At 38.6% G+C, this 24,430-nt stretch overlaps 1 protein-coding gene across 10 annotated transcripts in view; it reads left to right on the forward strand.

The window, feature by feature from the left end:
* WAC (WW domain containing adaptor with coiled-coil) overlaps positions 1-13,257 on the forward strand; it is an 86,179-nt gene extending 72,922 nt beyond the window's left edge. For 9 of the 10 annotated variants that reach the window (XM_047739434.1, XM_047739435.1, XM_047739438.1 and 6 more), the window contains 7 exons: positions 808-1,053; positions 2,446-2,568; positions 3,464-3,612; positions 6,749-6,867; positions 8,336-8,522; positions 9,726-9,853; positions 11,798-13,257. In XM_047739434.1, coding sequence (XP_047595390.1) covers positions 808-1,053; positions 2,446-2,568; positions 3,464-3,612; positions 6,749-6,867; positions 8,336-8,522; positions 9,726-9,853; positions 11,798-11,867 — 1,022 coding nt within the window. In that variant the 3' untranslated portion in view covers positions 11,868-13,257. The remainder of the gene's footprint in view (positions 1-807; positions 1,054-2,445; positions 2,569-3,463; positions 3,613-6,748; positions 6,868-8,335; positions 8,523-9,725; positions 9,854-11,797) is intronic. The other variant, XM_047739431.1, reaches the window with a different exon arrangement.
* The last annotated feature ends 11,173 nt before the right edge of the window (positions 13,258-24,430 follow it).

The raw sequence follows: 24,430 nt of genomic DNA on the forward strand, positions 1-24,430 counted from the left end.
AGATAGAGCTTAGGTGCTTTATGTATTTAATTGCCAAAGAAAAGTATGTAATCTGGAAACTCCATTTTATTTTTTTAAGATTTTATTTATTTATTTGTCAGAGAGAGATCCCCCAGGCAGAGGGAGAGGGAGAGGGAGAAAGAGGCTCCCCACTGAGCAGGGAGCTGGATGTGGGACTCCACCCCAGAAACCTTGGGTCATGACCTGAGCCAAAGGCTGCAGCTTAACCAACTGAGCCACCCAGGTGTCCCTGGAAGCTCAGTTGTTTATAAAAACTATTCAAAGTCAGAGTCTCATTCATCTGATCCCCTTGGCGCATTCTTGGAGGTGCTTGCGATAGTGGCAATCCTGATTTGTTTTTAGACCATTGTCATGTTTGGGAGGGTTGTTATTGTGATCATAAACATTTTCATCATAAATGAAGTCCTGAGAATTGTCCCTTTATCCTAATAGAAGCTTATTTGAGTGTGTAGTTAATACATAACTGTGTTTGAAACAGAACAAGGTACTTTTGGAATCAGACACAAATATGGTTGAATCACTGCTTTACCAGGTTTTGTGATACCAAGCAAGTTACTTATTCTTTCTTGTTCAGAGACCTTTCTCACCAATGAAATTGGGATATAAAAGTGTCTGCTTCATTATTCTAATCAGACAGATATTTACTGAGCCCCCCTCTGTGCTACCTTGCAAAGATTAAATGAGGTTACTTGAGTTAGGTGTTTGGCACATGAAAGCTGCTTTTTTGATGTTCTAGTTTCCTCTATTCAAGTAATTTTTTCAGCCTTGTTATCTCTTTTTACTTAGAGTCTACACCAGGAGACAAATCTGTATCACATTCTTGCACAACTCCTTCCACATCTTCTGCCTCTGGACTGAATCCCACATCTGCACCTCCAACATCTGCTTCAGCAATCCCTGTTTCTCCTGTTCCACAGTCACCAATACCTCCATTACTTCAGGACCCAAACCTTCTCAGACAGCTGCTTCCTGCTTTGCAAGCCACACTGCAACTTAATAATTCTAATGTGGACATATCAAAAATAAATGAAGGTAAATTTTCATAGTAACAAATTTTTTAATTCATTTGCATTATGTAGAATTCTGTGATTAGTGAAATCCCCAGTTTAGGAATGATCTTTGTTTCATTTTGAAATTCACATTTGAGCTTCATTCTTTTGAGTTCATATCCTCCATTGTTTAAAGCCTTCAGTATTGTAATTGAGTTAGCAATACATGGATTTTTCTGTATTTTTTTAAGACTTGCTATGTACCTGGTAGTTACTGGAGATAAGCTGTTGTGTCTGCCTAATGTGTATGGTAAAATTTTTTTTAAGTTAAAACAAAAAACATTTCCCAAAGCTGATACAAAAACACTTGAATTTCTAGCACATTTCCAAAAAAACCTCTGGTATATGAGTAAATAATTATTTGGAGTATTAAAAATAGGGTGACTACTAAAAGTGGGAATTCAGGTAGTTCCTTCTTAAAATACTTGAAAAAAAAATTTGAGATGGGAGGTAATGGATAACATTATCCTGGTTTTCCTAGTTAATTGCATTGTTAATTCCAACTTTGCTTTTCATTACGCTACTAAATTACTTACATAGATTCAAAGAAGTCTGAATAAAAGTGGATGTAGTTTTAATTCACAAACCAAATAGTCGTAAGAGCATTGCAAAATTTTCTGTTTAGAATAGTCAATTTTGACCTATGTACGTTGTCACATAATGTATTTATCAGTAGTAGTAAGTGGTTAAGTTCTTCCTTTATCTTAAAAATGGAGCTATTTCAGGTGTTGGTCAATAACTTTGTTTTTATTGTACTTTTCTGCATTTTGATTTTATTCTTTTTAGATAACTGTGCCCTTCTCCTATTTGATAGGTACATGTCTTACTAGGGAAAGTGGGGCTTTTAAAACAGTTCGAAGTAATAACATAAGAAAATGTCAAGAATAAAAGATCTTGTACTCTAAAAATCCATGCTGTTCCTAAATTACCTAGCTTTTTAATGTCTGTTTTTAAAAGATTGTTGGAGATGGTGTTGGTAGGGTTTGAGTGCTTAGCTTGTCTAATAAAGCATTTGCATGAAATAGCTACATTTGTAACCTACCTTTTGTAAGATGACATTACATGTAATGCCATATTACATGTAAAGCCCTTTAGCTATCAATGAATAGGTTTCTGGTATAATCAGAAGTTCCAGTGAGCACCTAAATTTTAGTGCAAAGGAAACCACTGTTTTTCCATACTATAAATCCATTAAGCTTTTTTCCTCTGCCTCAGATCATTTATCTCTAGACCCATTTTATTTTCTAGATTTCTGTTTTGAGAGTTCCAGTTTGAAACACGGCAGTTTTCTCTGGGGTTCCTTTGAGTTTTTGAGTTGTTACTAATGCCTTAATATACCTCTGAGTTTTTATTTTAATTTAAGATATGTTTTTAGTTCTTACAGCAGCTGTGACACAAGCCTCATTGCAGTCCATAATTCATAAGTTTCTTACTGCTGGACCGTCTGCTTTCAACATAACTTCTTTGATTTCTCAAGCTGCTCAGCTCTCTACACAAGGTATTCATTTTCTTAGGTATCACTGGAATTGTATATTGATTTGGAGGGGGATTCATAGCAAATTTTTCTTAGTCTTCAAAGAGATTAGCTGTAATGATTTGATGTTTGATTTTTTTTTTGACGCTAGTATATACAGTATTTTTATTTTTTGAGATGAGGCAAGCATTGACATTTATCTTGCAGTATTGCCATTAAATCTGTAATACATACTTAAATCAAAGTTTGTCAATGAAATATTTTACCCCAAAGGTGAATGTAAACTGGTATGTCCTCAATCTTTGTGAAACATTGATTATATTTTAAGAGTTGAAGTTTGGTTCAGCTTCGATGTTCGATGGTTTTTGGCCAGAGGAAAGGGAAATGCTTAAGTCCCTACTTGAATGAGCTATTTCTCTTTTCTGTGAAAGCATCCAGTGGAAAGAGACATACATAGGAACAAAGGAGAAATGAAAGGGTCACTTTGACTTGTCCCCCAGCCCCAATTCAGAAAACTGATAAACTGAGCCAGGAATACTTATTTTAAAATTGAAATATAGTAGTGAAAAAGACTTATAACCCTCAGGGTTAGTCTCATGAGGCAGGAGATAAAGGCCTAAATGTAAATTAAGAAAGAAATAAGAATGGTGCGGATGCCTTCCATATGAGAATAGGTTCAGGCTTACCTTCTTGCTTCAACCTAAGAAGGCGGTTGGGAGAGGCACTCACTGGGTGTCCTTGGTTCCGATCCACAGCTCATTTTAGTCCGTGTGGGCCCATTGAGTATTTTCAGACTTTCTCAGATAAGTGAGCATTCTCTTTTGGGGTTCAGGTGGCATGTGGAGAGATGGAAAGACCTCTGCACATGTATCACAGAAGTGTGGGTTTATTTAAAATTAATTGCTTCACTTTTTCACAGCCCAGCCATCTAATCAGTCTCCAATGTCTTTAACTTCTGATGCGTCATCCCCAAGATCGTATGTGTCTCCAAGAATAAGCACACCTCAGACTAACACAGTCCCAATCAAACCTTTGATTAGTACTCCTCCTGTTTCATCACAGCCAAAGGTATGTTGCCTTTGAGGGAAATTTGGAAAAGAAAGCACTCACTTTTGGAAAAATAAGCTTAATGTTTATAGAATCTGTCGTGTAAAAAAAGCCCTCTTCTAGAATGTAGTGGTGGAGTGAATGATGGGTGAGAATAGAGACAGGTTAGATTCTCAATAAATTGAGGGCTAGAGGAGGGGAATTGCACCTGCCACTTTATTACTATTGTTATTAAAGATTGTATTTGAGAGAGAGAGAGAGAGTATGAGCACAGTGGGAGGGTGGTAGAGGGACGAGCAGACTCCTCACTAAGTGAGGAGCCCAACATGGGGCTTGATCCCAGGACCTGAGATCATGGCCTGAGCCACCCAGGTGTCCCATCACCTGTGCTTTTACATGCTGATTGTTTTTTCTTCCTGACTTTGGGATTTGTGACATGGAGAGTGGAATAATTGTCTCAATACTTGTTGTATTAATTGTCTTAATATTTGTAGAATTTTTTAGCTCTAAAGGATAGGAGAGAACAGGTTTTCCCGTGGCTTTTCCTCCCATACTTTTATTTTAGAAAGGAGTCCATTTTTGTGCTAAGAGCTTTATATATGTGTTATTTTTAACTTCCTATCATGAGAATCAACTACTGTTTGCTTCATTTATTAGATAAGAAAATGAAGCCTTCAGTGAAATCTGTTTTTTGTTGTGGAGTCAGAATTTGAGTCCTTGGTCTTTTCTGAACACAGAACCCATTTTACTCAGCTGTACTACCTGTGTTTATCCAGGCAAGGTCTTTCATGGATGACTCCCCAGAGCACAGTTAAAAATTGTTGGTCTTTTCTGATTGGACTATAAACAGGACCTTAACAATGCTACACTCAGATTTGTATTACATCATTTAGTCTTGCCCGCAAATTGGTAAGCACCTCCCACTTACACTCATTCTTTGCTTTATAGTCGTACTGTACCAGCAGAACATTAAAAGATTTGGAAGTTGGCATATGCAAGTTGCAATTGTCTTCTTCTTAATTGTAAATTTAGGAAATTTAAAAGCGGGCTATTTTAATTCTTAATGCCAAAGATTTTTTTTACCCCCCTAAGGTTTTATTTTTAAGCAATGCAATCTACTCAGTGTGAGGCTTGAACTCATTGCCGGTAGTGGATTTGAATGCTCTAACCTAGGCCAGCCAGGCATCCCGCCAAAACTTTTGTATTGAAATCAAATCAGAAACAGAAGCCTAAAAATAAAAATGCATTGAAACATAACTTGAAAGTGTTTGTAGGCAAGGTTTAAGGCCTTCCTTTTGGCTTGTCCCTTTCCTGTTTATTTATCTAAGTATGTTTTAGGGTCAATCTGGACTGAATTTTTAAATTCTGTGTTAAAAGTATTAGTTTATTGGGGTGGCTGGGTGGCTCAGTGGGTTAAGCCTCTGCTTTCAGCTCAGGTCGTGATCCCAGGGTTCTGGGATAGAGCACCGCATTGGGCTCGCTGCTCAGCGGGGAGCCTGCTTCCCCCCCGCCACCCGCACCGCCACCGCACCTGTCTCTCTGCCTACTTGTGATCTCTGTCAAATAAATAAAATCTTTTTTAAAAAAAGTATTAGTTTATTATGTAATTTCTTACTGTTTGCCTGCATTTTGATGGAAGAAGATAAAAATGTGAGTTTCAGCAATAGAGACCTTATTACTAGAGCTTAAAACTCATCCTCAGGGTAGTATCTTTAGAGTACAATAAATGATGACTAAAAGTGAAGTAAGTGGTAGTGTTCGTTTTACAGTCATTTGTAAAGTTAGCATTTCAAATCCTGTAAGCATATGGCTATCGGTTTTTTGCATTTGAAAACTTCCAAGGTTTTTTTTTTTTTTTAAAGTGGGCATTCAGTAAGAAGTAATATGTAGACCTTAGGAAAAAAAAATTTTTTTAAGATTTTTGTTTATTTATTTGACACAGAGAGCACAAGTAGGCAGAGTGGCAGGCAGAGAGAGAGTGGGGAGAAGCAGGCTCTCTGCTGAGCAGGGAGCCCAATGCGGTGCTTGATCCCAGGACCCTGGGATCATGACTCGAGCTGAAGGCAGCCGCTTAATCAGGTGTCCTGAAAAATGTTCTTTTATGTTCAGAAGTAGCCAGGGTGTTGAGGTTTGTTTGGGAGAATATTAATCAAAAAAAAATAACTCAAAAAAAGGGGGTGCCAGGATCACCTAGTTGGTTAAGCATCTGCCTTCATGTCAGGTCATGACCTCAGGGTCCTTAGATCTAGCTCAGCAGGGAGTCTGCTTTCCCTTTCTCTGTCCTCCCCATATTCTCTCTCTTGCGCAAATAAATAACCCAAAAAGAAGAAAAAAAATTTTAAAGAACTGCTGTTGGAGAGTATGACTTAATTAATTAGAAACGGCTCTCATTCTGCCTTTGTGCCTTAATTTGGGTCTTACATTTGAAACTACTTGCATTTTTTCTTTGTGGCATCTGAATATATAGTATATGTATCCCCACTGATAGTCACGGACCTATTGTTCCACCTCTATAGGGTAACATCTCTTTGAAGACTACTTCAGTTGAATTTTCTATGGGCCATAGCTCGTTTTCTTAATATACCAGTCTATAATTGTCTGCATATGTGGTTGAAATTTGAGCAGCTGTATTTGTAGGATGTGGTAACATTAATTTTTATTGATATAAAAGTAACAGTAAATCAGAAGAGCTGTTTTAGTGTATTGGAAAGAAAACTGAGTTCAACATTAGGAGAACTAGTTTCTTGTGCTATTGTGCTAAGAAAGTAGTCTTATGGCCCTAGGCCATTATGAAGACTTTCTTCATAATTTATGAAGAAATTAGATTTTAGTCTCAAAACTAGACTCTTCTAACTACATGAACTTTATTTGATTCTAATTCTTTAAATCTCTATATTTTTCAGAGTTTAAGATTATCCAGCTAAGTTTGGAGGGGTGTGTGGATTTGGGAACTTAAATGAGCATGATTCACACAATTAAATATGTCTATATCACTGATACTCATTTTATTATGAAACAGGTCAGCTCATGTTATATTAAGAATTATTAAAGAATAGAAATAACAGGGACTTCTGATTGATAGTACTTTGCTATTATCTAGTGTCTGTGGGATTTATCTGTGTAATAGAAGCCATCTCACCAGATTTTGACATTGCAGGTTAGTACTCCAGTAGTTAAGCAAGGACCGGTTTCCCAATCGGCCACACAGCAGCCTGTAACTGCTGACAAGCAGCAAGGTCATGAGCCTGTCTCTCCTCGAAGTCTTCAGCGCTCAAAGTAAGTTGATAAGTGCTGACATACTATTCTTTTCATTAATATTGCATGTGGCATTGTTTGAATATTATAAAAAATATGTATAATATAATTTGATCTCATTAGAATCCATGGATAGGCTAAGTTTTATGTATTAAAAGATTGACAGAGGCAAATCTTATGTATAAGTAGGTGGTTGTATCTAGTAGGGAAGCCTGGTTATTTTTGAAGAATTTACTTATTAGGATATGATAGGAGTAACAGTATGTGATTGATAACTGTAGGTAGAGGGCACCTGATTGTATAATACTTCACTTGTTGGAAATGACCTCATTTTTAAAGTCCTCATAGCAGTTTTAAATTAGAGTATTAATGAAGCCAAAAATGTTAAATCTAAAACTTGGTCCAATATTTCCCAACTGGTATGTGTTAGGTTTTCCTCCTAGCTTCAGCTCTGACCCCTGTATGGAGTGCTTGTCAGATAGGGCTGTATTGTGTTGTCACATTTCTTTGTTAATTAACAAATACAACTTTAAATGATTTTCATTTGATTGATTTTCCTATTTTTATTTCTTGCTATGAGGTGGCAAAATAATTCAACTGTTGTTTTTATTGTTGTTTTCTAAACAAGCATTTCAGAACTTATACATCCAAATGAGAGTTGTTCCCTTCAAAATAATCACCTTGGGAAGCTGTCTACTTACTCCAGCAATGTTGCCATTGCTCAGAACATTTTTGGGAAATTCTTCTTTTAAATTGTCTTTAGAGGCTGCAGTATTATTTTAAATATCCTCAGTGATGAAAACTCTTCATCCTTTGGGAGATTTAGTTTTTGGAAATAACTGAAATTCATTCAGAGCCAAGTCTGGTGAAGCAGGTAGGAAATCAACTTGGGTGATTAAATTTTTGGTTCTCACCACCATATCCCCAAACCCTGGCCCAAACCATATAGTTTTAGAAGAATATAAATAGTCTCAGAGTGTTATGTTTTTGGTCTTATTTTGCCACTGAACTCATTCATTGCTGTCCAATAAAATGCCTGTATTTTGCTTCACATTACCTACCCTCTGCTTCAGTATTTTGTTCTGATGTTAAACAAAGGCAATATATTTTTCCCCTCCTTATCAACATGTATTTAAGACAGAATATTAAGTTGTGCTTTATATCTACAACTCTTAAAATGTGACCATTTCTTAGTTACATTCTTACTAGTGTTTCTGGTATACAAAACCAACAGGTCAAATTTGGAGAGCACTCTTTAAATTTAACTGACATTAGTGTTTATTAAAAGGGCTCTTTTCCCCCCAAAAGTGTGTTAGAGGAATACATGATATAAATGCACTTTGGATTTTAAATTCTGTTTATTTGATGTTAAAATAACAAATTTTTCTTAGGAATTTGGATATCTTTAATTTAGTAGAAGTAATGGACAATTTCTAGGATACCTACTTTTTAAAACATTGCACACATTCAATTCTGTTTTTTCTTCCAGTAGCCAGAGAAGTCCATCACCTGGTCCAAACCATACTTCTAGTAGTAATGCATCAAATGCAACAGTTGTACCACAGAATTCATCTGCCCGACCTACGTGTTCATTAACACCTACGCTAGCAGCACACTTCAATGAAAATCTCATAAAACATGTTCAAGGATGGCCTGCAGATCATGCAGAGAAGCAGGTATGACTCACAGCAGATATTTTACCTGTGGATGAGTGACAAAAATATAACTTCTACTTTTAGAAAATTTAATCTAGGTCACTGAATTTAAGCTATGCTTGAAATAACTAATTCCTAATTAGATTGTTTATAGTCACTCTATAAAATATTTCGTAAGTACTTGTTTTAAGGTATTTAGGAGATAATTTGTTAGGGTTTCACATAAATTTTTTTTTTTAGATTTTATTTATTTATTTGGCAGAGAGAGGGAACACAAGCAGGGGGAGCGGAAGAGTTAGAAAGAGGCTTCCCACCAAGCAGGGAGCCTGATGGGGGCTCAATCCTAGGGTCCTGGGATCATGACCTGAGCCGAAGGCATGTGCTTAAGGACTGAGCCACCCAGGCACCCCTCACATAACATATTTTAATGTAATTATTGTTACAGCTTCCATTACCAAATACTCAGCATTTAGCACTGTGCCAAGTGTCTTATTCCACTTCTCAAAACTGTTAACTGGTACAGATAGAGTTCTCCATTTTACCAGTGGGGCCCTTAGTACCAAATAAATTAAAATACCAAGGTCACCCAGTTAAAACAGTAATGGGGCTCAAAGCCAATGCGCTTTTTCCATTCAGCCAGCCGTTCTTACGGTTTTAGAACTTCTTCAGATTCCTGCTATTAGATCTCTCCACTAGACTGGCAATGAGGAGTTAGGAAACAGTTTTGCTTTGGAATGAGGGACCTTTGAACATTCCAGTAACTGCTATTGGCTTCCCTTCCCGCGATGTACTGACTGAAACTTTCTCTAAGTTCACAGAGTTAATGAGTGTCTTATGACACAAGAATATAGCGAAGGCCCTTTTATCAGTGTCACGCTGAACCTTACTCTGGCTGACTCCGCAGCTTTTATGAGCCACAAATCATGAGTTCTTTTATCCTAGTGCTATCAGATACTGAAATTGGAAATACTGTTTTCTCCAGAACTTGAAGGGGAAATTTTTGAAAATTACCTCCCACCAATAGAGACCGGTTTTTTTTGTTTTTTGTTTTTTTTTTTTTAAAGAAAATAATTTTGCCCCTTAGATTCACTATCACTTTTGTGGATTTTTAAAGGAGAAGGAGGATTCTGTAATCTTGGTATAAAGTTGTACTCAGAAATTCGATGATTGTTCTTTCGCGATAGTGACTTACATTTTATGTGATCTTCATTTCTCTAATTATAGGCATCGAGATTGCGAGAAGAAGCCCATAATATGGGAAGTGTTCACATGTCAGAAATTTGTACTGAATTAAAAAATTTAAGATCTTTAGTCCGAGTATGTGAAATTCAAGCAACTTTGCGAGAGCAAAGGTAAGGTTTTCGTGGACAGAGTTTTTGTCTTAGCATTATATATCTTAAATCAGACTGAAGGATATAAATAACATTTCATTTCTGAAATTTAAACTTCTCTTTGATACATCCAGTTCCTTAACACTGTAATTGTATTTTAAAAAAAAGAGTTAATTGGGGGGGGGGGCGTTGGATAAGGGGAGAGAATCTTGAAGCAGACTTCCACTTCCCCCTGAGCGCAGAACCTGACATGGGACTCTTATCTCTAGACCCATGAGATCATGGCTTGAGTGGAAACCAAGAGTTGGATGCTCAACCAGCTAAGCCACCCAAGCACCCCACACTATGACTGCATTTTTATGATTTAATAATATGCCCAGTGAATGGTAATGGTGTTTAGATTTTAATTCTCTAACCCATGGTAAATGCTTCATTAGACTTTATTCTTACAACTCTTTAAGTTACAATAATATTTTAAAAGGGAAATGGTAGAACACTATTAATTACACTGTAATCTTTTAAAAAATAAAAATATTTTTAAAAAGTGAATTGTTGATAGCAACTGATGATCAAGAGTCTCCTCTTTGATTGAGGGTAGTACTCAGTTGCTGAGGTACTTGTTTTAGTTCAAATTTCAAATCATTATTTACATTGTCTTTGGATCACCTAGACATCTCTTAGAAATCTGGTTGTCTAGCAAGTATACCTATTCTCTGAATTGTTTTCACCTAAACACTTACTGTCTCACATTTCTTAGTCTAGTATCCTACTCAAGGATATCTACATCCCAGTAAATAGTATAGATATTTTTTTTAATGTGTCTTACAAAATCAAGGACAAACTTTTAATGCCCTCTCACATCCTGTTTGTATTGTTACTGGATCACAAGCAGAGTTAGTCTTAACATGAAACCGCAAATATTTAGTAAATACCAAGTTGGAATTTATGTAAACTTGGAAAAGTAAGTTTTTATCTAATCTTTCAGTTACTAAAGTATCTGGAGTTATATGGTGAATAGGAAGTAGGATTTGTTGACTTTCTGATTGTTCTGAAAGTACTTCAAGCATACATAAAACTTGACTGCATTTTGGCTTACTGAGATAGGTGATTGGACTTTTAGGAAATTATTTGCAGCCTCAGCTATTGCCACAGTGTGCCCTGGTAAATAGCAGGCCACTTTATGAGTACGCCTAATTCCCTGGTACAGGCAGTAACTATCATACTCTACAGAAGAGAGAGGTCAAGGTCAGAAGGGGAACAGTTTTACGAAGTTCATGGAAATCTCGAGTTTGTTTTATATATTCATGTCAGTTGGACTTTGACTCAGCTCTGTTTTTCTGAGTTTATATTGAGAATTGTTCTTCAAATTAAGCTTCTTGTACCTTGTTAATTCTAGGCTTACACTGTCGTGGCCTAGAAAACACACGAAGTATAGGTTTGTCTCATATTTAATATCAGCTGCCGTGTGTGTGTGTGATGATACAGCAAACCACATTTTAAATCAGTCTTCATAGTCATATTATTGAGAAATCGTTAGAGAACTAGGAAACATTCTAACTTTTGATATCTTAGTTCTTTAATGTGTCGTACATTCACTGGTCATTTTGTTTTAACTCTAGACTAATCCATATTTATTTATTTTTAAAGATTTATTTATCTGAGGTGGGGAAGGGCAGAGAGGGGGAGAGAGAATTTCAAGCAGACTCCCTGCTGAGCACAGATGCCCCCATGGGGCTTGATCTCACGACCCTGAGATCAGGACCTGAGCCAAAACCAGGAGTCAGGACACCCAACTAACTGAGCCACCCAGGTGCCCCTAGGTTAATCCATTTTTAATTACTTAGTCTTAATTGTAGTTACTTACTTTATCTTTTTAAGATATTTTTATAGTAAAGTTTTGTTTGGTTTTTCTGTAACATTTATATATGAACCATACAAGTTCTAATGCCTTCTTTTATTTTTCAGGATACTATTTTTGAGACAACAAATTAAGGAACTCGAAAAGCTAAAAAATCAGAATTCCTTCATGGTGTGAAGATGTGAATAATTGCACATGGTTTTGCGTACAGGAACTGTAAATCTTATTGCCCAATCTTAACATTTTTGAGCTGCATTTAAGTAGACTTTGGACCGTTAAGCTGGGCAAAGGAAATGACAAGGGGATGGGGTCTGTGAGAGTCAATTCAGGGGAAAGATACAAGATTGATTTGTAAAACCCTTGAAATGTAGATTTCTTGTAGATGTATTCTTCACGTTGTAAATATGTTTTGTAGAGTGAAGCCATGGGAAGCCATGTGTAACAGAGCTTAGACATCCAAAACTAATCAATGCTGAGGTGGCTAAATACCTAGCCTTTTACATGTAAACCTGTCTGCAAAATTAGCTTTTTTAAAAAAAAAAATTGGGGGGTTAATTTATCATTCAGAAATCTTGCATTTTCAAAAATTCAGTGCAAGCGCCAGGCGATCTGTGTCTTAAGGATACGATTTTGAACCATATGGGCAGTGTACAAAATATCATGAAACAACTGTTTCCACACTTGCACCTGATCAAGAGCAGTGCTTCTCCATTTGTTTTGCAGAGAAATGTTTTTCATTTCCCGTGTGTTCCATTTCCCTCTGAAATCCTTGATCTGATTTTATCCATTTTTTTAAGGCTCCTCTTTTTCTCCTTTCTTAAGGCACTGTTGCTATGGCACTTTTCTATAACCTTTTCATTCCTGTGTACAGTAGCTTGAAATTGCAGTGATCGAGCATAACCCACTTGTTTGTATAAATTATTGAGATCCATTTGCACCCTGTAAGAATGGACTTAAAAGTACTGCTGGGCATGTGTGCTGAAAGTACATTGATTGCTCACATATAAGGAAATGGCCCAATGAACATGGTTGTGGGAGGGGAAAGAGGAAACAAAGCTAGTCAGATGTGAATTGTATCTGTTGTAATAAACATGTTAAAACAAACAAAAAATTGTTATTTTTCTTTTCCTTCGGTCAGTGCATATTAGAATTTGAACTACCTGGGGATTCTTTATCAGAACTATTCTTGTTGAATATTTATACTTAATTGAAATAATTCCTTAAGGGAGGTTTTGTTTAAAGCATATTAACAGGAAATTGTGTATAAGATATTTAATGAAATATGAAATTCAACAAGAATGATTAAGTCACTTCCCAAGTGGTTGTCATTTGTTATAAACCCTGGTTTAACCTGTCTTGCTATTATGACATTTCATTTTGAAGGATGTTTGTGTTGTAGCTAACTGTTCAAGTCTGGTGCTGACTGCTGTTCTTAGCCATCACAAAACGCTAAATTTGTGTAATTGGAGCTTCCTTCTGTTATCTGGAAATGGTGGGAAAGCTCAGCTTTGTATATTGTTTCCTAAAGTATATTAAAATAAAAAAAGAAACTATTGCTACTATAAAATTACCTTGGCTTTTTTTTTTTCTTTTCTAAAATATTGGTCACATGGCCTTAGCATGACACTGCCAGTATTCTATCAAATCACAAGGGTTTCTTTATGCAGAAAATTTAATTTCAAAATCTTACCTGATCTAGAGACTTTTATCCTGTTGAGGCAGATATATTTATGTGCTTTCAGAACTGCCAGCACCAAGGGCTTATTTTGTGATGTTAGACATTTATGTTGCATTTTTGGATATGAAAATTCCAAAATTGCTCATGTGCTTTAAGCATATTTAAAGTATAGCGATAATGCTCAGACCTTTCAGGAAACTTCAAAAAGTAAAATGTAAGCAATAGTATGAATGATATTTTCTAAAATACGAAAAAAAAAATGTTCCAGTGTAGTTAAGAGGAATTAAAATCTTAGACACTGGAAACATTTTTTGTTGTTGTAACTTGAGCATACTTTTAAAATGTAAGAAAAGACAAATGTCACTATCATGAAATGTTCATACCTGTAAGTTAACATTTGCTGGGCTTGATTAGTGCATGTAAAATTAACTCCAAAGAGCGATGTTAAGCTGGAACTCTCACTGACGGAGTCCATTGTCTTTCCTGGGAAGAAGTGAGCAATTTGTGATGTAGTAGGCAAATGTTTCCTGATCAGAGGGCGACTTGACTTGTGATTTAAGGTAAATTTGAATTTTATTTGCTAATAGTTTATTGGTGGTCTGTGTCATCTTATTCCTTTGCTTTAAGAAATGTTTACATCCCTAAATGAATTGCTCACATATATATATAGGAGAAGATGCCTAATATGAAATTTCTTGGTGAATTTTTAAACAAAATTAAAATTTTTGTGGAAATATTTTTTACAATATTTGATTCACTTATTCTGTAGTAAATTATTTTAAGTATTGCACTTTAATACATTGTGTCCAGCTACTAACCTTGAGATAACCAGGGAATATTTATTAAAATAGGCATAATATCCAAGAATATTCTTTATATAGTTGACATGGCTTTGAACATGTATCTCATTTTGATTTGCACCTTGGTTCATATAATTTGGAAATAGAAATACAAAGAGACCCTAGGAAACCTCAGGGTTTTTATTTTTAAAAGGATGTTAGTAGTCTTCTATTCAAACCTTAAAAACTGATACTGTAATAAAATGTATTTTGTGAGGGGGGATCTGTTAGAAAGTCTTTCCTCTTAACCAGCTTTCCTACTTTTTTTCCAGTTGTTTTCTGTTTAATTTGACTACCTTTTAATTTTAAAACTTGGACTATAGTCCAACTCCAGTTTTTAAGCACACTGAAAACTCCATGCTTCAACTCTTCTTTAAAGACCTGATGCTTCTTTTAATAGCTCAGATGAATGGTTTATCTTCTAAGTTTTATATATCTTTCACACTTATAAAACCTTGGAAAGGAGGTGCTTAAAACTTTGCAAAGATGAATTGTACCCCATTTCAAACAATATTGTTTAAACCCAATTAGCTGTAAGGGATTATTTCAAAGCGGGGAGTGTTGTGAAGTAATTTACTCTGCAAACCGGAACTATTGTAGTTCAGGACTTAAAGCTACTGTATTTAGATGTGGGGTTTGAATATACAGATTTCTTTTCGATACCTGTAAATACGGCTATATTCTTGTATTTGTACTGGAGTGTACAAAATGACACTTAAAGTAATAAATATGTTTTGACTATATTGTGCAGTTATTTCAGAACAGTCTTTTGAAAGTCTTAGAGTGTATAATTTGCATTTGAGTAAGAAAATGCCAAGTTACTGCTAAAATTTTAGTGTTTCAGAAGTTTCAACATAATTTCTTAGCACTATTTTAATGAAAATTTTGGCTTAAAGATCTTTAAAGATTGATAGATCCTCTTGCCATATCCCTTTTTCCTGATCTGAATTTTGGGAGTGCCCTCCAGTGGTCTGCCTAGAGCCCTTGGCTGTAAGAATCCTACTCTTAGGTCAATTTCATCCAAATTGTCTTCAGTTATTGAACTCTTTTCTTGAGCTCTGAACAGCAGTCAGTTTAGGTGGCAAATTCTCTAAAAAGAACTCTTGTACTTAAGAGTTTATTCTCCGGTGTCCCCGTTTCCAGTAACTGTTACCAGTATCACTCCCCAAACAGAGGAAGCATCCTTTCTCTCTTAATGCCCTCTATGCGATCCATCATCAAGACCCTCCAAGCTCTCCAAAATGTATTTTGGATCTGAGAGCTCATTATCACCGTGTTTACCCCTCTATTCCAATCTGCAATCCTCTTCTGAACCAGTCTACTGCCACAGCCTCCTTTCTCTTTGCCACACATTCCTGTCCTCCAGACTGTTCACCAGAGTGAAATAAAAAAACAAAACAACCCCCCTCCAATCATTCTGTTCATAATTTAAATCAATGATTTCACATACTACAAAATTGAGATCTCTTACCATGGCTTGTGTTCAAGCCCTTGAATACTACCACATCTTGTCTGCTACATTCTCCCTCACTCACTGTAATCTCACTTCAGGATTTTTGTATTTTCTGTCTGGGAAATTTTGTTTTTAGACTTGCACAGCTAGCTGCCCATTGGTCTCTGCTCAAAGGCCACCTCAAGCTTATTCCTGATCTCCCATCTAAAAGAACACCATCACTGTTCCTTCACTGGTTTTCTTCAAAAGAACAGTTCCTGATACACGGTACTCCAGAAATAGATGTCGAATATATGTTTCCATAGCCCTTTGGAAACAAGGGACTTAAAATCTGATTTATTTTCGGTTCTTTCACCTTGGGAGATAGGAAAGAAACAGCAGCTAGTTAGTTGGGTTTTTGTTTTTTTGTTTGTTTCTTGTTTTTAAAGAAATTACTGCAATTTACTAATGGTTACCAAAACCTAACTCCAAACCAGTTTTATTGCCCCCATTATGAAATTTGATCTAAGAAATTTAGTCAACTGATCCAGTAATAATTCGAGTGCTTTCACAGTAGGATTCTTTGATAGGTCTGTTTGGTTCAGATGATGCCTTCACATCCAGCCATACCGTTCTGACTTTATAGGATAGGGCGTTGAGGCAAGAGCATTCAAGCCAACATTCTGAGATGTGTCACTAATAGAACATCTCTACCACAAATAAAGTCCTACAGGAAAATGGGATTTAGGAATATCCTGCTTTTGTGATGGGTGGAAAGATTTAAGATTTGACAGGCCCTTGATACCACTCTATGTACTTCATAAACAGGATCTTTTTCATTTTCTAAGGTGCCTAGTGTTGTTTCATTTGTTCAGCCTGTGTGGCTGCATTAGGATCAAAAGTTTTCTTACCTCTTTGGGTAGTTAACAGGATTATTAACCTTGGATGAGAAGGGCAAGAATGCAAGGACAGAATTGTCTCTTGTGTATCTCCCAGACCTAGAAAAATGAGCACATACTAGGTGCTCAAGATGTTTGCATGAATGAGTGAATGAACTACATATTTTAAGTATTTGTTAAGTTTGCTGAAATTCGTATTTAATCTTTAAACATAATGGTTTTTGTTTTGTTTTGTTTTGTTTTAAATCGGAGAGGGAGTGAGCACACACGGGGATTGGTAGGCAGAGGGAGAAGGAGGCTCCTCAGGGAACCATCCCAGGACCTTAGGATCGTGACCTGAGCCGAAGCCAGCCGCTTAACTGGCTGAACCACCCAAGCATGCCAAGCATAATGTTTTCAAACATTTTTTTAATTAAAAATTTATTATTAGGGACACCTGGCTGGCCTAGTTGGTGGAGCATGTGACTCTTGATCTCAGGTTTGTACATTCAAGCCCCATGACGGGTGTAGAGATTACTTAAAAATATCAAGTCTTAAATTATTAAAGGAACCTTGAACAGAGTCACTGAAATTTCAACAAGCCTCTTGCCTAAATGTCACTTTTTTTTTATTTTGATGCCTTGATAGTTTTCATTTTTGTGAACTGAAACTTAAAATGATAAAATATTACCATGTTTGGCAATACCTCTAATTTCAAAAATGCCAATTCAGTCCCAGTGTACATTTCTCTAGACCTGTTTCAGAAGCCCAAGGGCTCCAAAAATACCAAGTAAAATACTGGTAACGGAATTGCAGGATAAGCTAGCTGATCAGATACACTCAGTGCTTAACAAAAGTACTTAAAGAGCTAAAATATTTCTCCACAAACATCAAAACAATGAAAGAAACAAACTTCTATAATTTTCGAAAGGTGGATGGATGGAAATAAAGGAAGATAGGAAATTTTGGTGTAATTCAGCACATTTAATCATCCCAAATTAGATTTCAGTCAGAAAATAGAAATCACCTTAGGTATTTAAAAAGGGGAGAATTTGAAACTAACAGGGACTAAAACCAAGGCAGGCCGTATTGGAAGACATAATAAAGGAGAGCTGGGAATGTGGACAGAGGGCCAGTACGGAGGGAGCTGGATCCAAGGGAAATACAAAGCTGCTGCTGAAGAGGCCTTCTGAAGCAGGGTGAGGGAGAATCCCAGGCTTTCCCCGCTTTGTCCTCTAGTTCTGCCTACGTTGGCAGAACTTAGAAGCAAGAGGGTAAGAGAGTTTGGGACACTCCATGCAATGCTGAGAAGGGTAGAGAAAAGGGGAGCAAATAACCAGTATAACCTCTGACCCTACCCGTAGAGAAAGGGAAGAGCGAAAGTATGCCAGTTCAAGCCACGTTTCCTGATTATAGGTAATGGAACCATGTTTATGAAGTTCTAGGAAATGTGTAAGAAAATGTATTGTGACCCAAATACTATCTTCAGCAAATTGCTCAAATAAAAAAGCAACAGTGACTCCCAAATGTAAAAGGGCTGAAGATTGCACTCCTGAGACCTTGGAGAAAACAGTAACTGACAAAAGCGAACCAAGAGGTGAACGGGGAATGAAGATAAAAGCATTATTGGTGCAATGGAAGCAGTTTACACGTGCAACTACAGAATGATGGGAAATGTGGTACATCAATGTAGTAAAATGTGGCAAAGTAAAATAATAAAATGGGAGATGGTGAGAAGATGGGAGGAAATATAAGTGCATTCATTTTTGTCTTAGGCGGAAAGTCCAAAAGTGACTGATCAAGAAATAAAAAGGTGCTATGTCCTAGTAGACCAGGTTCTCACTCTAGTTGAAGCTTCCATTTAAGTGAAAGAAAAAACAAATGTACAAAAAAATTCAGAATTCAATACACAATGCATGATAAGTACAGAAATAATTGTGAAGAATTTAAAACAAGGTAATAAAGACCCGCAAAGGAGTGAGTGTTAGCGATTTTAGATCATGTATTTAGGAAAAAAACTTGAAAGACATAGTTTTTGAGCTGGAATCTGAGGAATGAGAACAAGACAGTCACGTGAAGCTCATCATATCATGCTTAATGACAAAACACTAGAAGCAGTTCCATAACATTTAAAAACAAAAACATTTATCACCTCTGCTACTTTTAATACTGTTTGGGAAATAGTCAATGCAATTAGACAGGAAAAAGAAATGAGCTAGAAATATGGAAAGGAGGAAGACAATAATTATTTTCAGTGATGTATATACAGAAAATAAAAAAGCTATTAGAAAAGAATTTAGTAGGAGGGCTAATTATATTTTAATATGCAAACAATAGCTTTGTTATATAGAAAATAAAATGGAAGTATAGATTTAATTTACTATTGCAATAAAATTAAGACATTTAGGAACACCTCTTCAATAAATAGCATTGTGAAAATTATATTCACATGCAAAATAATGAAAGGGGGCTCCTCTTTTATACCACTTATGAAAATTTAACTTGAAATAGAATTATTTCAGGTCTTAAATGTAAGACCTGCAACTGTAAAAATCCTAGAAGAAAACAGAAAAAAATGACACTGGTCTTGGCTGGTTTTTTTAATATGATATCAAAAGTGACAACAAAAACAAAAATGAAGTGGAACTAGGATCACCTGGGTGGCTCAGTTGAGTAAGCATCCGACTTACGATTTTAGCTCAGGTCATGATCTCATGGGTGGTAAGATCGAGTCCGGCCTTGGGCTCTGCACTTGGAAGGGAGCCTGCTTGAGGTTCTCTCTCCCTCCCTCTGTCCTTCCCCCGACTTTCTCTCTCAAAAAAATAAGTCTTAAAAGTGGAACAATACTAAGCTACAAAGCTTCTGCACAGCAAAGGAAACAAAAAGGCAATCTATGGAATGGGAGAAAAATCTTTGCAAATTATACATCTCACAAGAAGATGTTTGCAAATTACACATCTCACTACATGTTGATAGAAAACAAACAAAAAAAACAAAACAAAAAAACAAAAAAGCAACCAAGCACAATTCAATTAAAAAATGGGCAAAGGACCTGAACAGAAACTTCTCTAAAGAAGACATACAAATGGCCTACAGATACATGAAAAAGTGCTCATCACCACTAATCCTCAGGGAAATGCTAATCAAAACCACAGTGAGATGTCACCTCACACCTGTTTGAATGGCTGTTATCAACAAGACAAGAGATAAGAATTGGCGAGGACCGCTTAGGCACTGTTGGTAGGAGTGTAAATTGGTGCAGCCACAATGGAAAACAATTTGGATGTTCTTCAAAAAATTAAAGATCCAGTGATCTTACTTCTGAGTATGTATCTGAAGGAAATATCACTATCTCAAAGAGATGTCTGTACTCTCGTGTTCATTGAAGCATTATTCACAATAGCCAAAATATGTAAACAACCTAACTGTCCATCAATGCATGAGTGGACAAAGAAAATGTATTTATAAAATGGAATATTATTCAACCATAAGAAAGAAGGAAATCCGCCATTTGCCACAATGTGGGCAAAACTTGAGGGCATTATGCTAAGTGGAATAGGTCAGAGAAAGACAAAGTCCACTTTCATGTAGACTCTAAAAAAGCTAAATCCATAGAAATACAGATTGGTGGTTCCCAGGGGCTGAGGGGTGAGGAAAATAGGGAGTTGCTGATTAAAGGGTACAAACTTGTGATGATAAGTTCTAGGCATCTAAAGTATGTATGTAAAGTATGTATGGTGACTATAATTAATATTTTAGCGTATACCTGCAAGTTTCTGACTGTATGTTCTAACTACAAAAAAAAAATCACGCAAGGTGATAGGTTAACTAATCTTATTATGGTAATCATTGCGTAACATATACATGTGACAAATCATGTTGTACGCCTTAAATTTACACAATATTATATGCCAATTATTTCTCAATAAAATGGGGACAGGAAAATATGTATATGTCTATGTGAAAAAATTCTTTAAAGCTTTTCTGTGGGATACAGAGTATAGCTTATGCAGCAAACATGCATGTTCTAGATCGGAAAATGCAATATTGAAAAAAGTGTCAACATTCTCAATATGTTCAATGTAATTTCAATAAAATACCACCTTTTTTTAGTGAGAATTTGTTAGAATAATACCTATGTTGGCCTCAAAAAATAAACGTACAGATTACTGGGGGAAAAATTTTTTGAAGGCCACTCAGGTTGGGAGTTCAAGATGGTGACATAGGGAGATGCTGAGCTCAGCTCCTCCCATGGCAACATGGAATCTGTAGCTACAAACGAAACAAGAGGACATCTTTTAAAAATGTAAAAAAAAAACCCCTAAAGGTTGGCCTAGAGACAACTGCACATTGGGCAACAGGAAGAAAACCCCTTCAAAATGGGTAGGAGAGACTAGGACACAATCTTACCATAAATCCTACCCTCGGTGTGGCATCCCCACAATGCAGGGAACTCAGAATCCAGAGCTCCTAGAGGGGCAAGGCCTTTGGACCCCACATTGGGCATCCCAAGTTTTGGGACATACACTTGAAGATGAGCCCCCAAAGCATCTGACTTTGAAAACCACCGGGGCTTGTGTCCTGAGTCCCGTAAGTGTCTTGTGATCTGGAAAGCAGCTCAAAAGTCTTGGGCTCTTGGACTCATCTGCCCCCGGGCTTAGCCCAGAGGCAGTCAGTCTCACCCAGACTGGAGGAGGCCTGGAAAGGAGGCCCGCCTGCTTATATTAAAGTCAGCCTGAGGGGCAGGTATCTAATTTAACACACACATCCAGAAACCTGCTGGAACCCTTGCAGTGGAGACTGGTACCATCTTTAAACTCTCCCTTTGCTGTGCTCCAGTGTTTTTAGAGGCAAACTTTTGACAGGTCTGGTGCCCCAAGTTTTGTGACTGCGGCCAAGGGACACCTACCTCTCTGTCCACTGGCTCTTGTGGCTGGTGGCCCTTATGCTCGTGGGTCCCCCAGGACTGTAATCAACAGAGAAAGTTCTTCGACAGCTACCAGGGTCCAGGGAGGCAACAAGCCCACGAGCTCACTGTTTCTGTGAAGGAGGCCTATTAGCGGACCCTCATGACTGTGGCTGGGCTGCGCTTCTGATCAGGCATGAATCTTGGGACTTACTGTAATCCTCCGCAGGGACCTTGGAGGGCCGGCTCTATCTTTACGCTCACCCTCCGCGGTGCTCCCGAGCGCCAGTGTCTTCCGGAGGAAGGCTTTAGAAACGGCTGGTGCCTTGGTTTCTGTTTCCCTTTCCCTCTCTCCTTGCACGTCCCAGTGATGCTTGTGATTTTTTATTTGGGCAATCAAACATACGTACGGTTGAACAAACTGTGCAATGAACGTGTTAACTACTACTGTCTGGGTTCATTCCCACTACCTGCCTCTCTGCCCCTCCCTGCCCAACCATTTAAAAGCCAGTTGCAAGACTTTGTGGAAATTACACTTATATACTTCAGAGTGACTCTCCTAAGAGTGAGGCTATATCCTGCATAACCATAACACCGTTATCTCAAGAACAGGTATAATTTGATGGCATTTGGGGTTAAGGACAATTAGAGAAATACCCATTTGGAGGTCAAAGCAGGGCTGGTTTGGCTTTCCACTATGTAAGCAAGCTTTCAGGTCGTTCTTCACAAGCGCACTCAAAAGTGTTCCGATGAGGATGTTCCCTCGTAGCCAGAAAAACAAAACAAAACGAAGACACAGGTCAAGTAGGTCTCCACGTCCTGTGGCCGGTTGCCTCTCGGTGGGCCTGGTGGTCCCGCCACCGACGCTAGGTGGCGGTGTTGGGCTACATTCAGCCGCACCATCCAGACCCGGGAACTGGCTCCCCAAGCAACTCGAGGGAGGGAGCCAGAGAATGGTTACGGTGTCAGAGGAAATGTCAGAACCGCAAACAGACCCCGAAGAGACAGGAAGGGGCAAAATGACCAGAGAACTTGTATTATTGAATGCACTTCTTTGGGGGCTTGTACAGAGCACTGTCTCAGGAGTCCCACCTACTGAATTCAAACCCAGGTTCTGTCAATTCGATTTGTCCCGGACAATCAACTTGACCCGAGAAGTCTTGGTTTTGTCTTATCCTGCGTAGGACTGCAGGGAGGGGTTAACGTGCAGCGCTCGGAAAGCCGTGAGCACAGAGTGGGACAGGAAGCAAGGACACAGGCCGTGCTGGCTGAGCCGGTGCTGGCTTTAGTCCCTTGAAAACCACTTGCGCCTCCGCTCAGGCCCGCAGGTTTTCCAAAGCTCCCTGCGTGCTGGATGCACGGCTGCTGCTGCTTCAGCGTTAGGTAGGTGGGCAGCACCCATGCGTTCAGAAGCAGCACGGAAACCACAAGCTGCGTAAAGCCTGTCCCGTAAATAAAAAAGGACAAAGGTCCTGAGCTGGGGTTCAGAAAACAGTGGCACAAAACCACCTGGAACTGTGGCTGGAGACAGTCAAGGCCTCTGCCTGCTTAACCGCGCCCCTTCCGGGAGCCCTCACCACCTGCTTTGGCCCATGGGTACAAGTCAGCTTCCCCAGTGGTAATGACTCCAAGGTCATGGGGAGGCTCATCCCAGCCCATGTGCCTCCCAGAGCCTCCCACACCAGCCCACGCTCCTGTCTACCTCCGCCTGGCTTTCCAGCCTGTTTCTCCTGAACTCACCACCTCTGGCTTTCAGCCGGGGCTGGGAGTGCCCTCCTCCGGCTCCATGCATTTGCCGCTTCTTACCCCAAATCCACTCTGCTCTCTCTAGCTGCTTCCTCTGCTGCCTGGAATTGGTCCCTTCCAGATTCTCACGCTGCTGGTCCTTCTCGCCCTCCAGCTCCTCAATGGCATCTTCTCAAGGAGGCGTCCCTCGTGAGTCGCTCATAAAGCTCCCCTCTGGAAACTTTCCTCATGATGTTTATCACCCTCTCAGTTGACAGTAATTCATCCGGGGGCCCCAGAAAAGGTTATCTCATTTTATTTTCTCTGTGTTTGTGGCTTCCCTCTCATGACTTGAGTACCGAGCTCCACAAGGGCAGAGGCGGTGTCTGCTGTTCAGTGCTCACTACCGCTCTCAGATGGGAACCTTCTGAGTGCCCGTCCTGAGCATAGCAGTTCCTTGGTGGTTGGGAGCTATTTCTTTGGCTCCAGGTTTATTGTTCATGGTTTAGATCATAGAGCTAGAGGTTTTGGAGTTGGAAACATCCTCAAGGCCACTATCCTGATGACCCTAAGAACAAACCACTCAGATGTGCCCTTGAACATGAGCAGTCTAGGACAGCTCCTAGGACTCAGGATAAGAAGAGAGAGGAAATTTTGGGGGCCACACTGGACCTGCAGAAAGAATGTGCAGAAAGAAAGCTGTGTGCCTGCCCTTTTCCAGCTACTCTGAAAAATCCAAAGACTTGTAGCCGACAGAGGCCCGCTAACTACCCACTCTCAACCTGCAAACAGGCTTGACTACGTTCAAGTCAAGCTGATCCGGTCCATACTGGTTTGGAAGAGAAGAAACTGGCTAGCTGGGAGGAGGAGAAGGGGACCTGGGGAAAAGCGGCCCATCTGATGAGTGTGCCATTGGCCAATGGTTGGACATGGCCACGGGTCCAGGAAGATGGTTGCCCAGGGGGACAGTGATCCAGACCCATGGGAAGATACCAGCCAGCAGCCAAGAGCGGGATCGGTCCTGTGGGCTGGGGGCCTGGATAAACCAGGAAAAACGACTAGAACATGGGCAAGGAGACTGAGGTCTCGTTCAACAACCTGGCCTACAGTTGGGCCTGACTTGCAAGAAACTCCCTATGTAGTTGAGGGCAGGGCTCTCTTTTTAGCGGGGTCTGGGTTGGAAGGCAGAGAAACTGAGGCAGGCCAGTGCCATGAGAGGATACTGGGGACAAGCTTAAACTCAGCTGCACTGTGGGTGCCTGGGCTTTCTCTCCATGCTAGG

The sequence above is a fragment of the Lutra lutra genome, chromosome 8 (genome assembly GCF_902655055.1).
Source record: "Lutra lutra chromosome 8, mLutLut1.2, whole genome shotgun sequence".
Lineage (NCBI taxonomy): Eukaryota > Metazoa > Chordata > Mammalia > Carnivora > Mustelidae > Lutra > Lutra lutra.